The sequence below is a fragment of the Protobothrops mucrosquamatus genome, unplaced genomic scaffold (assembly GCF_001527695.2).
Source record: "Protobothrops mucrosquamatus isolate PMUCROS unplaced genomic scaffold, P.Mucros_1.0 scaffold1908, whole genome shotgun sequence".
In the NCBI taxonomy this organism is placed as follows: Eukaryota; Metazoa; Chordata; class Lepidosauria; order Squamata; family Viperidae; genus Protobothrops; species Protobothrops mucrosquamatus.
This window is the reverse complement of record NW_015388032.1, coordinates 151,115-165,990: the sequence shown is the minus strand read 5'-3', so window position 1 is coordinate 165,990 and position 14,876 is coordinate 151,115. Positions and strand designations below refer to the sequence as shown.

The 14,876-nt window shown below is 45.9% G+C and overlaps 1 protein-coding gene across 1 annotated transcript; it reads left to right on the top strand.

Moving 5' to 3' along the window:
• Positions 1–3,606: 3,606 nt before the first annotated feature.
• Positions 3,607–13,220, top strand: LOC107294319 (vitamin K epoxide reductase complex subunit 1-like protein 1). Its single transcript, XM_015823546.1, has 3 exons — positions 3,607–3,776; positions 10,121–10,230; positions 12,267–13,220. Exons 1-3 carry the CDS (start codon positions 3,607–3,609, stop codon positions 12,491–12,493), a joined length of 507 nt encoding a protein of 168 aa, XP_015679032.1. The 3' UTR covers positions 12,494–13,220.
• The last annotated feature ends 1,656 nt before the right edge of the window (positions 13,221–14,876 follow it).

Here is a 14,876-nt window from a genome sequence, read left to right as displayed (position 1 = left end):
GGAAATTCCGTTCTAAATCATTTGGTCGAGATTTAAAGATTTTCTTTTCCTGGTTCTTCTATTGGGGGGGAAAAAAAATCTGTGAGCCCAAATAGCGGTTTTAGCCGATGCTTCCAGCTAAAAACTACCCTCCCTGAGAACTATGTATTTTCGTGCCGTTTTGCAACGAGGCAGAAATCAGTTTGTTTTAATTTGGCCTTAATTCGCTTTATCCAGCCTTTTGTTAATGCTGTTTTTGCCATTTTGTTTTAATTCTGGTTGGCATTTATTGTTGCTGTCAGTTGCCCTGAGGGGAAAAAAGTTTTAGATAAATAAACAGTTGAATAACATTTGAGTATCCATCAGTGCTAAGACAAGGTAACTATAAGCTTCAGGGTAAACTACAGAGCACATAATGATCTGTTTCTCTTCCCTCTCCCTCCCCTTCCCAGTTAGTGTACCTGAGTTTTGCCAACCTGTTTGGGCACCTAACTGCAAGTCCCTCCTTCTGGGCACTCATAATGAAGGCATTGTTGTTGTTAGTTGCGAAGTCGTGTCCGACCCATCGCGACCCCATGGACAACGTTCCTCCAGGCCTTCCTGTCCTCTACCATCTTCTGGAGTCCATTTAAGCTCACGCCTCCTGCTTCAGTGACTCCATCCAGCCACCTCATTCTCTGTCGTCCCCTTCTTCTATTGCCCTCAATCTTTCCCAGCATTAGGCCCTTCTCCAGTGAGTCCTCCCTTCTCATTAGGTGGCATTCAAAGTACTTGAGCTTCAACTTCAGGATCTGGCCTTCTAAAGAGCAGTCAGGGGTTGATCTCTTCTAGGACTGACCGGTTTGATCGCCTTGCAGTCCAGGGGACTGGCAGGAGTCTTCTCCAGCACCGTAGTTCAAAGGCCTCAATCCTTTTGCGCTCAGCCTTTCTTATGGTCCAACTTTCACAGCCATACATTACAACTGGGAAAACCGTGGCCTTGACTATACGTACTTTTGTTGGCAGGGTGATGTCTCCGACGTATTCTCAGCATCACCTGGCATGACAAAGTCCCAAATAGCGCAATCCTGGAATGTGCTGGAATCTCTAGCATGTATACACTATTGAAACAGTGATGTCTACACTGGCTTGGGCATGTTGTGAGAATGGCTGATGGTCGGATCCCAAAAGATCTCCTGTATGGAGAACTAGTGCAGGGAAAGCGCTTTAGAGGGAGACCTGAGCGGCAATATAAGGATATCTGCAAGAGGGACCTAAAGGCCTTGGGAATGGACATTAACAGCTGGGAATCCTTGACCTCTGATCATTCAGCCTGGAGGCTAAAGATGCAGCATGGTTGGAAATACGAAGAGACACTTGTGCGGCAGGCTGAGGCAAAGAGGCAGTTTTCAAAGAACTTCCATGCATTGATTTTCCTAAAAGTAATTTATTGTTACAAAATGTCGGCACAGGCACAACGAAGTTGATGCTAAGGTCTGTAATTCATTTCCTCTGAGCAGTTAAATTAGCCGGAACCATAACAACCTCCCCCACACGAACCCGAGCAGCAACCAGAGCTACCCGGACAGCAATCACCCCCACGAAAACCTTCAACTACTGCAATGGCTGAGAGACCCAGGCCACCTACACGCCCTTCCTTTAAGTGTTTCCGGTGTGGACAAGAAGGACATCGAGCGGCCACCTGTCCAGTCCCCTATCCCCCTGGCTGCAGAGCAGATCAGAACCAGCAATGAGAAAGAAACCTGCTCAGCGGCTAACAAGAGAAAAATCCAATTGGCTCACGCAGGAACCTGTTGCCCAGATTATACCCCCCACACAGGAGAACGCCGAGACTCCAGGTGGACCCGCCTCTGCTCTACCCTTCTTTGACAGTGATGATGAAGGAGAGAACGACCCAATGGTGAGTCGACAAATCCCGCCTTTTTCACTGGCTGCCAAACTTATAATCCCTAAGTCTGGGGCACAAATAGACTTAAACGTGATGATTGATTCTGGATGCACCCGTTGCATTATTAGTCTGCCGTTTGCCACGAAGATGGGCATACGGGCAAAACAGCTTTTCAAACCTGTGAGGTTTGACCAAGCTGATGGCTCCCTGATGGGAGGGACTCATGTCACACAAGTAACTGAGGCCTTACGCCTAGAAATAGGTGCACACTGGGAGTTTATTCGCTTCCTAGTGGCTCCAAAAATGACTGAGACTGTGATCCTAGGGCTAGCCTGGTTGGACACATGGTCGGACAGGGGGGTGCAGTTCACAGCGAAGCGGAATCTGGGGGCTGGACAGGGGACAGATTGTATCTGCCCTCAGTGTGGAAGGGAGTGCCCTTCTCGAATTGGCCTTTTCAGCCACACCAGATGCTGTTTTAGGACCTCTTTCCAGAGCACAATACCATAGTCTCCCGAGACTGAAAGATGCCAATGATGATGTCTCTGCTTTTTAGTATGCTGTCTAGATTTGCCATAGCTTTCCTCCCCAAATGAAGGCATATTCACACCAAATTAAATAAATAATAGCCAGTAATTGTATTCTTTCTAGCCACACAGCTCCACAGCCCAAGGGCAGCCCCAGTCAGAATTAAAGTCCCCTGATCTGGGCCACAAAGAATCTGGATGACTACCGGCCAGAAGCAGAGACCGAGAAACTCTTAGCATTTTTGCCTCCTTCTACAAAATTGTGGGAAGAGTTACCAATGCCCCACTACCCCAATCCTCTTAGAAATGCTAAACAAGGTTGCATCTGGTGAATACAGCGGCAATTGGGTGGCACTGTAGTCTAATGTGGGAAAAACATCCCTGAAGGGCAATTTCCAACCATTTCTGTATTGTTGCTCTAATTCAGGGTTAGGCAACCTCGGCTCTTTTATGACTCATGGACTTCAACTCCCAGCATAGCTGACTCAGGAATCCTGGGAGTTAAAGTCCATGAGTCATAAAAGAGCCGAGGTTGCCTACCCTTGCTCTAATTCAGTGTTTCTCAACCTTGACAATTTTAAGGCTTGTGGACTTCAACTCCCAGAATTCCACAGCCAGCATGGGAGTTGAAGTCCACATGCCTTAAAATTGTCAAGGTTGAGAAACACTGCTCTAATTCAAGGCATGTCCATGGGATTACCGGATTTCCACCGGACTCGAGGGAGCCCTTGCCTTTTAAGAACCCAGGTGGAACATCTTCCTAGTCCTGGGGTAGGCAACCTTGGCTCTTTTATTGACTCGTGCACTTCAACTCCCAGAATTCCTGAGCCAGCCATGCTGAGGGGAAAGGGAGAGGTTTCCAAGCTGAGCCATGCTGGCTCAGGAATTCTGGGAGTTGAAGTCCACGAGTCATAAAAGAGCCAAGGTTGCCTCCCCCTGGCCTAGTCTATACCCTCCTTTTATCCCCAGCCAATCTGAGACGCGCAGAAGGAAGATTCCCCCCGCCTCCCATTTAGGGAACGCTAGACTGCAATCCCCAGCATGCCTTGCTCCTTTCCCTCCTTCGCTCTCTGATTGGCTGGGATGCCTGTTCGAACGCAGGCAGGCCGGCCGGCCGGCCAATGGGAAGCGGCCTAGTGTCCCAGGGCCAGGCTGGAACAAAGCGGTATTGGCTCCAGCGGTCAGTCTCCTCTCCTGGCGGCCGACGGCAGGATGACGGTGCCCAGGTGGGAGCGCGCAGCCCGGCTGCTGCTCTGCGCGGCGGGGCTGGCGCTCTCTATTTACGCCTTGCACGTGGAGACTTCCAAGGAGCGCGACGCCGCCTACCGGGCTATGTGCGACATCAACCCCGACATCAGCTGCTCCCGCGTCTTCACCTCCAGGTCGGTGGTGCCCCCAACTCCGATCCAGCGGATCCTGAGCGTCTCCGCCCTCCTAAGCTTGCACCCACTTCCATTAAGTGGAAGGGATGGAGTTGGGCTCCGGGGAGGTGTTGCATTGAGGAAGCGCGGAGAATACCCGAGCGACTTCTCCATTTTCCAGGTTTAGACGTTCATTCCGGACGGGAGACCACCAGGAAATCCAGGGCTGCAGGAATTCAGAGTCGGAAGGTTGCACTATTTCTTGGCTCTATCTTCCGCGCCTGGGCGGAGGTTTAGGGCAGGGGTAGGCAACCTTGGCTCTTTTATGACTCGTGGACTTCAACTCCCAGAATTCAACTCCCAGGAATTCTGGGAGTTGAAGTCCACGAGTCATAAAAGAGCCAAGGTTGCCTACCCCTGGTTTAGGGGCACAAGGACGCTTTTAGAGTCCAGCCTGGGTTTTGGGACATCCGGTAATTTTCCTAGCAAAAATCCGGAAGTGGCTGTTCTTTTGCCTCCTTTAAGGCGTTTTTTCTGCCCTCCCAATCGAACCTGCAGCCCTGGGGCCCTCTGGTGGTCTCCTGTCCATGTGCTGCATGAACCTGGCCAGATCTTAGCCCAGGAGAAGCCGATCAGGTCCTGCTATTGGGGAAACTGTGGCAGTGCTTCTTTTCTGCTAAGGCAGCTTCGTCAAACTACTTCTCTCCCTGCGTGTGGGGTGGCTGTGGCTGGCGGCAATCCTGTTGCAACTCTTCTTTTTTTTTTCAATTTTTTTATTAATTTTCAAATAAACAGACAAATTACAAATATGGTATACATTAATAAAAAAGCCCCATATTATATATCTATTCAGAGATGCTCAGCAGCCCCCCCACACCTGCGTCCACCCTCTCTTTCACCCTTCCTACCTACTTCCCTCCTCCTCTCTTCCTCCTACCTACACCTCTCTCCTCCTCCCTCCTCTCAACTACCCTACACATCCCACCTCCTTCTTTTCCTCATCCTTCGGACGCAGTTTGGGGGCACCAGCCGAGCATCTCATCTTCTTCAAATACATTATTTCACTATAACATTCTAATATACCAAAATTTAAATTTACATCTTTAATCCCCTCCTTCCCTCCCCCCCCCCGGACTTCCCAGAACCGAATACAGGGTTATGCACATGTCATCCCAAATCTAAATAAAAATACCCAAACATAATACAATCAGATATTAACATACTTTAACTCTAATAAAAAAAATTATCAACTTAACATAAATATAAAATATATATAATATGATAAACAAATAAAAAACAATATAAAATCTAGTCAAAGGCTATATAATATTTGTTAACTTCGTACTTTCTCTGAATATACTCTATCCATCTTCTCCAGACCAAAATAATTTTTTCTTGAGATTGATCTTTCAAATATGCAGAAATCTTAGCCATTTCTGCAAAATACGACACCTTCGTTCTCCAATCATCCATAGTGGGTAATACATTCTTCTTCCAGTTTTGAGCAACCAATAACCTTGCTGTCGTTATACAATACAACATCAAAATCATTTCTTTAGAATTTAAATCTTCCACAATACCCAAAAGAAATAATTGCGGTGTAAAATCCTGTTGCAACTCTTGTTGGATGTGTGTGCAACCCCATGGTGCGTGTACAAAAGGGGGTAAAGCTGGCATCCCCTAAGAGCAGTGCTGTTTCTGTCATTTCTTACTCCTCCTTGCTATGGCTTCTTCTGGCAAAGGCTTTATTTTAGCATGTCATATCATAACTTTTATTTTAAAGATTTATATTTAGGGGAATAAGCCTCCCAGTGCATCAGGAAGATGGCAGGGGAATTCTGGGAGTTGAAGTCCAAGCATCTTCAAACTGCCACAGTTGAAACACCCTGACCTACAGCTTTTTGCTTAGGAAGCTGAATTTTAAGTTGCAGGAGACTGAAGGATGAGAAAAGCTTGGGGGGGGTGGTTTGCTGTTAACTGTGAGAATTGAAGGGGACCATCTTTTGGAAAAGCCATGGCTGGAGAAGGGAGATGAAATTCTGCCTTAGCTTCAAGCACCCAGAAACTCTCTGTGCATATACAGAATGCATTTCAACTCACTCTTCCATGACCAAACTGCCACCCCAGCACAGTGGATATTATAGAGCTGACTAATGTCTCTTGTGATCTGAGCTTTCAGTCTTCTGGATATGTTCTCTCATGATAGGTAGTCCTTGACTTATAATCATTCATTTAGTGACCCTTCCAAGTTACAACAGCACTGAAAAAGGAAGTTATGACAGGTTTTCCCACTTAACGACCATTGCAGCACCCCCATGGTCGTGTGATCAAAATTTGGGTGCATAAATGTAAGCCAGATTTGTTTAATGGCTACATGATTCACTTAAGAACCACTATGATTTGCTTAACAACTGTGGCAAAAAGAGATGTAAAATGGCGCAAAACTCACTTAACAACTGACTTGCTTAGCAATGGAAATTTTGAGCACAATTGTGGTCATAAATGAACCTTTACAAAAAAAAAAGGATCAGAATTACACAGAGTTTAGGCTCCATTCTCCCTGGGATAATGTTCTGTGCTGTATTTGGAAATGCCTCAGCTGGAGGAGAGGAGTTGTGTGCATTAATCATTTGTAAAAAATAAATAAATAGGTGAGATACAAATAAATAAAAATTCTCCATGCAAATGAGAAGGACGGTCCTTCCGTTCAGAGAAAGTTAATTATGGAGAAAGCTAGTTTTATCCCAGACTGGAATAGGATCAAACTCTTGAAGGGTTTGATACTGTGGTTCTCTTCTCCCCCGTTCTGTCTCTTCATCCACGTTGTGTTTACAAGTAAATATGTGGCTCCTGGCCCAGGACTCTCTACTCTACAATTTAGTTGAAGTGTCCTTCTCATTTTAGTCTCTGGTTAGGCTTGAACATAATTTCCAGGAAATTTGAGGAGTTGGGGAAAGACAGTCTTTCCCATCAGAACCAGCATTTGAGCTGTAATGTGAATTCTCTTTTCCAGCCCCACTGAAAAAGCCTTGATTGATTTTTGGATGCCTCTCAACCCCAATGACAGATGAGTGTCTTCTGGAGGCCAAGAGAGAAAAGAACTGAAAAGGATACAAAAGAATAGAGTAGAGTAGAGTAGAATAGAATAGAATAGAATAGAATATTGTCACTTTAAATGTACATTAATCAGCATACATTAAAATGAAAGCTTGTGGCATTCAGCTCTAAAAAAAAATACCGTTATGCATATACCCACACACACGCACACATATATGACACAGAGAAACATCACAGTCTAGTTCGAATGTATACATATACATGGCAGATTTTTTTTGTGTGTGTGAATTTACAAGACCGATGGCATAAGGAACAAAGCTGTTACAGAATCTAGTAGTTCTGTTATAAATACTTCAAAACCTCCTCCCAAAGGGGAGCAGCAGAAACAGACCGTGAAGTGGGTGTGTGGTGTCCCTAACAATGCGTCGAGCTCTAAGCACATAGTGCTTATAAGCAATATCCTGAATAATGGGAAGCGAGCTTCCTATATTCTTCTCAGCTGTCCTTACCACTCTCTGTATGGACCTTCTATCTGTGGCTCTGCTACCACCAAACCAAACAGTGATGCAGTTTGTTAAAACACTCTCAATCGTGCCTCTGTAAAAAGTGGTCAGGACAGGAGGAGAAAGATGTGCTCTCCTTATCTGACGCAGGAAATGCAAACGCTGGTTTGCTTGCTTCACTAAAGATAATGTAAAAGTTGGCACAGTTTCCCATCATTTGCAAATATTGCATGAGCTCCACTGATTGGCAGTTGACTTCTGGATGCAATTCATGATGCTGGTTTAAAGCCTTGCATAGCACAGGGCCTGATTACATAAGGGACTGCTTATCTTTAATTATCTCTGCCTGTCTGGATTGATTCAGCAGGGTGGGTCAGCTTTGGCAGTTCCTGCCCTCTGAACCAATTTCCCACCAGAGATTCATGGGGCTTCCAGCCTGAAGGCATTCTGGAAATTATAGAAGACTCCCAGGCTTTGGGGTCAGAGGGACCGTGAAGCTCCCTTTTTATTTTCACTGTGTTTTTGGTTTTGATACTTTGCTCTTCTGGTTCATTGTTTAATTTTCCATTTAATAAGTTGTTTTTTTTTGTTGTAAGATGTCCAGAAGCATGTGGGAGTTGGGGAGCCTGTAAAATAAAATAAAATATGAGGCAAGGGAGGGGCAGAGTGATGCCTTTGCCCCATTCAAGCCTTCACCAGATAACTACATCTTTCTATAATGTATCCAAAGTAGGCTAGTCATTTGTACCTTGAGTGAGTACGCCGGGGTAGTTTGTTCAGTGAGCCATTTGCTTCTTTTTCTTGCCAGCCCAGGGTATTTTCAGGAGTCTTCTCCAAGGACAAAGTCGAGAAGCATCAATACAGCTAGTTCTTGACTTACAACCATTTGTTTGGTGACTGTTTAATGTTACAGTGGACCTAGAAAAACTTACTGTGCATACTGTAGGAAAAGACAGCATCTGGGGGTGAAGTCAAGACGGGAATTAGCCTGGAGTTGATATGTTCCCACAAACAAGTCCAGCCTCCTTAAATTTTGTTAAGTCTTATCTAGCACGAGTTTAGTGCTGGCTATTAGTTGATTAGATTCTTGTGTATAGCAGTGTTCCAATATCTCAGGGGCTGCCACAAAGAAGAGGGAGTCAAGCTATTTTCCAAGGCGCCTGAAGGCAGGACGAGAAGCAACGGATGGAAACTGATCAAGGAGAGAAGCAACCTAGAACTAAGGAGAAACTTCCTGACAGTTAGAACAATTAACCAGTGTAACAACCTGCCTCCAGAAGCGGTGAATGCTCCAACACTGGAAGTTTTTAAGAAGAGACTGGACAGCCATTTGTCCGAAATGGTATAGGGTTCCTGCCTGAGCAGGGGGTTGGACTCGATGACCTCCAAGGTCCCTTCCAACTTTATTATTATTATTATTATTATTATTATTATTATTATTATTATTATTATTATTATTATTATTATTATTATTATTATTATTATTATATGCAATGTCGTCCTGACTCTTCATGCCTGACACACTTAAAATTGTCTGTACCATCTCCAAGCTCAAGTGAACAGAATTTGGGCATTTGGTAAGCAGCATGTATTTAGGATGGTTGCAGCGTCCCCGGGTCATGTGATCACCATTTGCAACATTCCTGCCCGACTTCCAGTAAAAAGTGACGTCAATGAGGGAAGCAGATTTGCTTAATGACTGCATGATACTGAACGACTGCAGTGGTTGGCTGAACACAGCCAGTCATAAAATCGGGCGTGAGGCACCAAATAACCACCTTGCCTAACAACCGAATTTCTGGTCCCAGTCACGATCGTAAATCGAGGACTACCTGTGTACTCTTTTTCTCCCGTTTCTTCTAAGTCCAATTTCCCTTCTGTGAAGTGTCACAGGAAAGACTATATCAGTGGTGGCGAACCTTTTAGAATACCCAAATCGCAACCCATAACCCATTTATTTATCGCCGGGTGGGCGTCGCTGACTGGGTGGGCGTGGCCGCAGTCGGTGTGGCCACCTCGATGATGCTCGTGGGGGAGGGACACCTGTGGGGGCCGGGCAGGATTGGGGGTGATCCAGGGGGTCTCTGGCGGGTGAGAGCTCCTTTCCGGCCGTCCCGGGGCCGTCTCTGCCCACGCCAATGGGGTTACACTGTGGAAGGGAGATGGCGGCTCTGATTCACCCCTGCCGGCCACCACCACCCCCCGCCCCGTGCTCCTTCTATGCAATCCTACGTGACCACAGTGTGGATGAGAGGCTCGGCCGGTGGGAGTGTGGCTTTCCTCCGCAGAGGCATCCCAGCCCTCCAGCCCCTCCCCTCGCCTTCCCCCAGCTGGGACCTGATGACCCCCACCCTCCTGCCCCCACCCCAGCTGACCCCCCCCGAGCAGCCCAGCCCAACCAAGACAGAGGGAAGGCAAGGCAGAGAACCAGTTGTTGAAATGATTTTAAACCCACCACTGGTCACTTCCAAAGGCCACTCACTCACTCTCCTGCCAAGACTGCTCTTTTTATAGGTTCCCTCACCCCGCCCAGCTCTCGCAGCTCTTCCCAGACTCCGCATACGTGGAGAGGGGGAGGGGAGGAGCCCAGCAATGGCGCGCGGGCCCACAGGGGCGGCTCTGCGTGCCGCCTGTGGCACGCGTGCCATAGGTTCGCCACCACTGGACTATATCCTGCATCTCTTCCAGGACTGTGTGTTGTTTTTCGATTTCTCCATCTAGCTTCAAGTCAAGATTCCCAGGAATTCCAAGTCCCAACCTCTGCTTATCGTCGCTGTAATCATTACCCAGCATTATATCTTCCAGGTGGGGTCGTGGCTTTGGCTTAGTGGCAGACCTCCTGGGACCTCACAGCCTCTTCAATCAGCCAAACAGCATTTTTGGGATTATTTTCTATATTCTGCAGATACTTCTGGGTGAGTATGAGGCAGAGGACGTGCAAGAGAAAGCACGATGAAGAGAGATGTCCATCCTTTTGAGATCCAGATTGCCTCACAATCCTGTTGCTCTTGGTTAAGGTGTATAGCTTGTCTTTTCTCTAAGCCAGACATGTCAAACACAAGGCCCGGGGGCTGGATGCGGCCCGCGAAGTGGTTTCATGCGGCCCGCGAAGCCATCCTGGAAACAGTGAGGGAACGGCCCCCGCTGCCTTGGCCCTGGCCCTGGCCCAGGCCGGCCAGGAGCCAATGTACAATTTTGTGGTGGCCATCTATGCTGAAACGCATTCAGTCTTGCTCCGAGAGCCACCACCACCCCGCATGGCCTGAGAGGAACAGTGAGGCTCCTCCAGTGGACCATGCCTTGGCACTTGCCCCGGTCCCACCCCCTTCTGCCAGAGACCCTCAGATCTGTTCCACTCCTGCCCAGGCCCCCACAGGCACCCTTGACGCGAACGATGTAGAACTGGCCACGGCCACCCAGTAGGCCACACCCACCCGGCCCCCTGAAGGCAACCGCAATGCTGATGCGGCCCTCAATGAAATTGAGTTTGACACCCCTGCTCTAAAAGGTTCGCCATCACTGAGCTAGGCTGTCTTCATAAATGCTCATCCAAGCAGGTTTAGCTAATGCAGTTTCTTCACGGGGCTCCCTAGCCAGCATTAATTCATTGTCTTCCTTGGCAGAAGAAACAGCGGGCTGCTTTATCTTCAGGCTTGCTCAAATATTCATAATACAGGTTGTCCTCAACTTATGACCATAATTGAGCTCAGAATTACAGTCGTAAGTCATGCTAGTCATTAAGTAGGTCACCATGTGACTGCACCCAATTTTACAAGCTTCTTTGTAGGGGTGGTTAAGGGAATCCATTTTAGCCAATAAGTGTGGGGTTGTTGTTTTTTTGCCAGAAACTGGAATTAATGCTAGTTTCTAGCAAAAACATCATGGATAATAAGTTAAGGACTACTTGTATTATTCTTGCTTGAATCATGAGCACCAACAGAAGAGGATTTGGAATAGGAGGGGTGGGAAGCAAATGGAAGATGATAAATGCTGGGTAAAATCCCAGGTCTGCAAAAATGCAAAAAAGAAAAATCTTCAAAAAAAATATTTTTTTTGCAGGACAGAACGTGCTTAGTAGCTAAGGAATGTGATACAGGAGTTGCACAAGAATTGAACTATGGGGACACCAAAGATAAAGAACAGGAAGTGATCTTCGGAGGGAGATTTTACAGGGATAGGTGGGGACTGGCACTCCGTAGTTAGCACAGGAAAGGACAAATGAGAAACAGAGGTAAGCTGGGCTGACATGTTATGATGAACCATGGCTTGCTTAACCATAGTTTGATCAAACATGAAGTAAGTTCACACAACCGTGGTAAGCCCTGAACCATGATTCACGCAAACCTTCGAACCAAGCCACCTTTAAGTCTTTCTCTAGTGCGGTGTTTTTCAATCTGAGCAACTTTAACACTGTTTTTGAACACTGACAAATTTAAGATGTTCAGATTTCAACTTCCAGAATTCCCCAAGCAGCAAGGGGGGGGGGGTTTCTTCCTGCAGCCTGCATGGCTTGGCTAGGGAATTGTGGGAGTTGAAGTCCAGGCATCTTAAAGTTGCTCAGATTGAAAAACACTTCTCTAGGGCAGGGCTCTTCAAACTTGGCAACTTTAAGACTTGTGGACTTCAACTCCCAGAATTCCTCAGCCAGCCAGGAATTCTGGGAGTTGAAGTCCACAAGTCTTAAAGTTGCCAAGTTTGAAGACACTTGCTCTAGGGCAGGGGTAGGCAACCTTGGCTCTTTTATGACTTCAACTCCCAGAATTCAACTCCCAACATGGCTGACTCAGGAATTCTGGGAGTTGAAGTCCACGAGTCATAAAAGAGCCAAGGTTGCCTACCCCTGCTCTAGGGTGTGAGCTCATTGATCAAATCCTGTTTTTACTATTAACTCCTAATAGCAGCATTTCTGTCAAATTGCTAAAGAGAAGCTAACCCTGGTTCCTCCTCATAGGTTTCTTTAACCACAGCCTGGCAGCCATTACTCTAGTGGGCTCTTCATTGGTCTCCATTGCTGGATCTCTCTACTTGGCCTACATCCTCTTTTATGTGCTCCATGATTTCTGCGTGATTTGCATCAGCACCTACATTCTCAACTTTGCCCTCCTGTTTATAAACTACAAGCGCCTCGGCTACCTCAACCATCCACCCCAGCTGAAGGCAAAAGCTAAAAGGCGCTGAATTCCACGTCCTTTAGGCCTGGACAACCTCTGGACCTTGTTTTTGAAGGTGACCAAGTAGACTTAGATCATTTAGACACCATCTTTGTCTTCTCTGCCCAGGAAGTCATGTTTTTCAGCATGTCTCCCATCGTCCTTCAGACTCCAAACATCTCAACTACCTGCTTTCTACTAACTGGAACCAAAATGGAAGCTACCTTGGATGATGCAAACCAAAATGGAGCTGTTTTGATTTTACAACTTGTTAAGTGGCATTTTTTCTTAGCTCTTTTAAATTGTTTTATGTATACTCATTTTGTACAACTAGAGGTTGTTCTTCATGTGTAGAAAATGATAAATGGAGGAGTTTTATTAGTGGATTAAAGTGTAGGGGAAGGTAGCATCAACGTAATATGGGCAACCAGGTGATCGATACCTGATCCTTTTTCATATGCATGGCACATACCACATGCGTGTTAAAAGAGGCAGGGGCTTATCATTCAGTTATACCTGCCATTTTGATGCCCTACTTAATATAAACTTTTAAGGATTTTGGACCATGATATTAAAAGCGTCTCCCCATTGAACAGGGGCTGCTTAAACCAACACCGTTTCACACTGATAATCAAGCTTGGTTTACTTTTCCCATCATTAATTTCCTTTGCCTGGTGTTAAGCTGACCGTATTATTTGGCACACTGAAACAATGTATCCCAAACAGCAGACAGTGACGCATAATTGCAAAAAATATATAGCAAGTTGCAGATAATTATTTTCATTACAGATCAAACACTACACCCGTGGTGGCGAACCTATGGCACGTGTGCCACAGGTGGCACGCAGAGCCCTCTCTATGGGCATGGGCACCATCGCCCTAGTCCTTCAGCTGGGTTTTATAAAACCTTTTCGCTTTAGGCCTCCGCCGCCGTGTGCAAAAAAAAAAAGGTTCAATCAATCAATTTCAACTTCTCGCGGGGAAAAAAAAAGATCTCGCAAAGTTGGAATTGATTGAACTTTTTAGTCCCACCCAGTCTGCCATTACCACCGAAGCCACGCCCACCCAATGGGACACGCCCACCCGGCGTGTCCCAGCTTGGCGCTGATCCTGGCGCTTTTGCTGAGCCCAGAAGAAGCACCGATCAGCTGGAATGTTGCAGCATCTCCAGGGTCTTGTGATTTACATTCAGATGCTTGGCAACTGATTCATATTTATGACGGTCACAGTGTCCCAGGATCATGTGAAGTGACCAAAACCTGCTGCAACCACCCAGCAGACGGGGGGAATAAAAACCAAACACCCCCCACCCCACCCCCGCTGCCAATCCTCAACAGAAATGCTCACAATGGAAACCTCGGACAGGAGGAAGCGCCACCGGGCGGTCAGGCAAGTGTCTTGCTCGGCTGTGGCTTGGGGGGCATTTTTTTCAGTGCCATTGTAACTTCGAACAGTCACTAAGCGAACTGTTGTAAGGCGAGGACTACCTGTACTTTATTACTTTTTTCCTTTTTTTTTTTTTTTGGTCATCACGTTTTTGACACCTTGCTGGTGGAGTTGCCATATCCTAAAAGTGGTACAATGGGTGAAAAGGTTGAAAAGCCCTGGTTTAGATTACTATTATTTTAAACACTACACTGATTTTGATTTTCTGTATTGGGCACCAAAAGTTCCTGAGCCATTTCTATGTGTATAACAAAATATATTTGGCAGCCACTGGGCTAATATTTCATTTGTTTTAATAGAATCACTTTCCAGCTACTTATTCCTGTTGCAGGAAGAGAAAGTTGGGCAGAAGGAACATGTGGGTTCTTTTTTTAACATTATGTTTATAACAAGCAGTAACTATTACCATTGTTTTTTAGGTGAAATCTATATAAATAAAAATGTAAATGTTCGTTTGTTCAAAATCTTAAATCTCAGAAAGTTCTTCACCAATTGCTTTGAAATTTTGACACAACGTTGCATTCGAATACGCGCGTGTTTTTATATACCTACTATTATATAGATGTCACACCTGTGACAGGTAAAAACATGCTTTTTTTGAAAAACAGCGCCATCTGTTGGCTGAGTGAACGAGAGCCACAGCAACGCGTGGCCGGATACAGCTAGTAATAAATAGAAAGATTTGAAAAAATGGAGGAACTGTTCTCTCAGCTAACAGCAGGGGGCGCTGTTTTTCTATTAATGCAATCAGCTCTGAATTTAACTTTTGTAATGTTTTATCCAAAAAGACATCAAGGACAAAAGTCCAGATTGGCTTTCTTTATAACTGACTCAGTTAAGACTTGTATGATCATGACGTATACGCTTATGTAAAAGCCAACCCCGTTTTCAAGTTATATCAGAGTCTTTTGAATATTTCCTTTCACATAAAGGAAAAACAATACCTTCTAAATTCCACTTTTCGT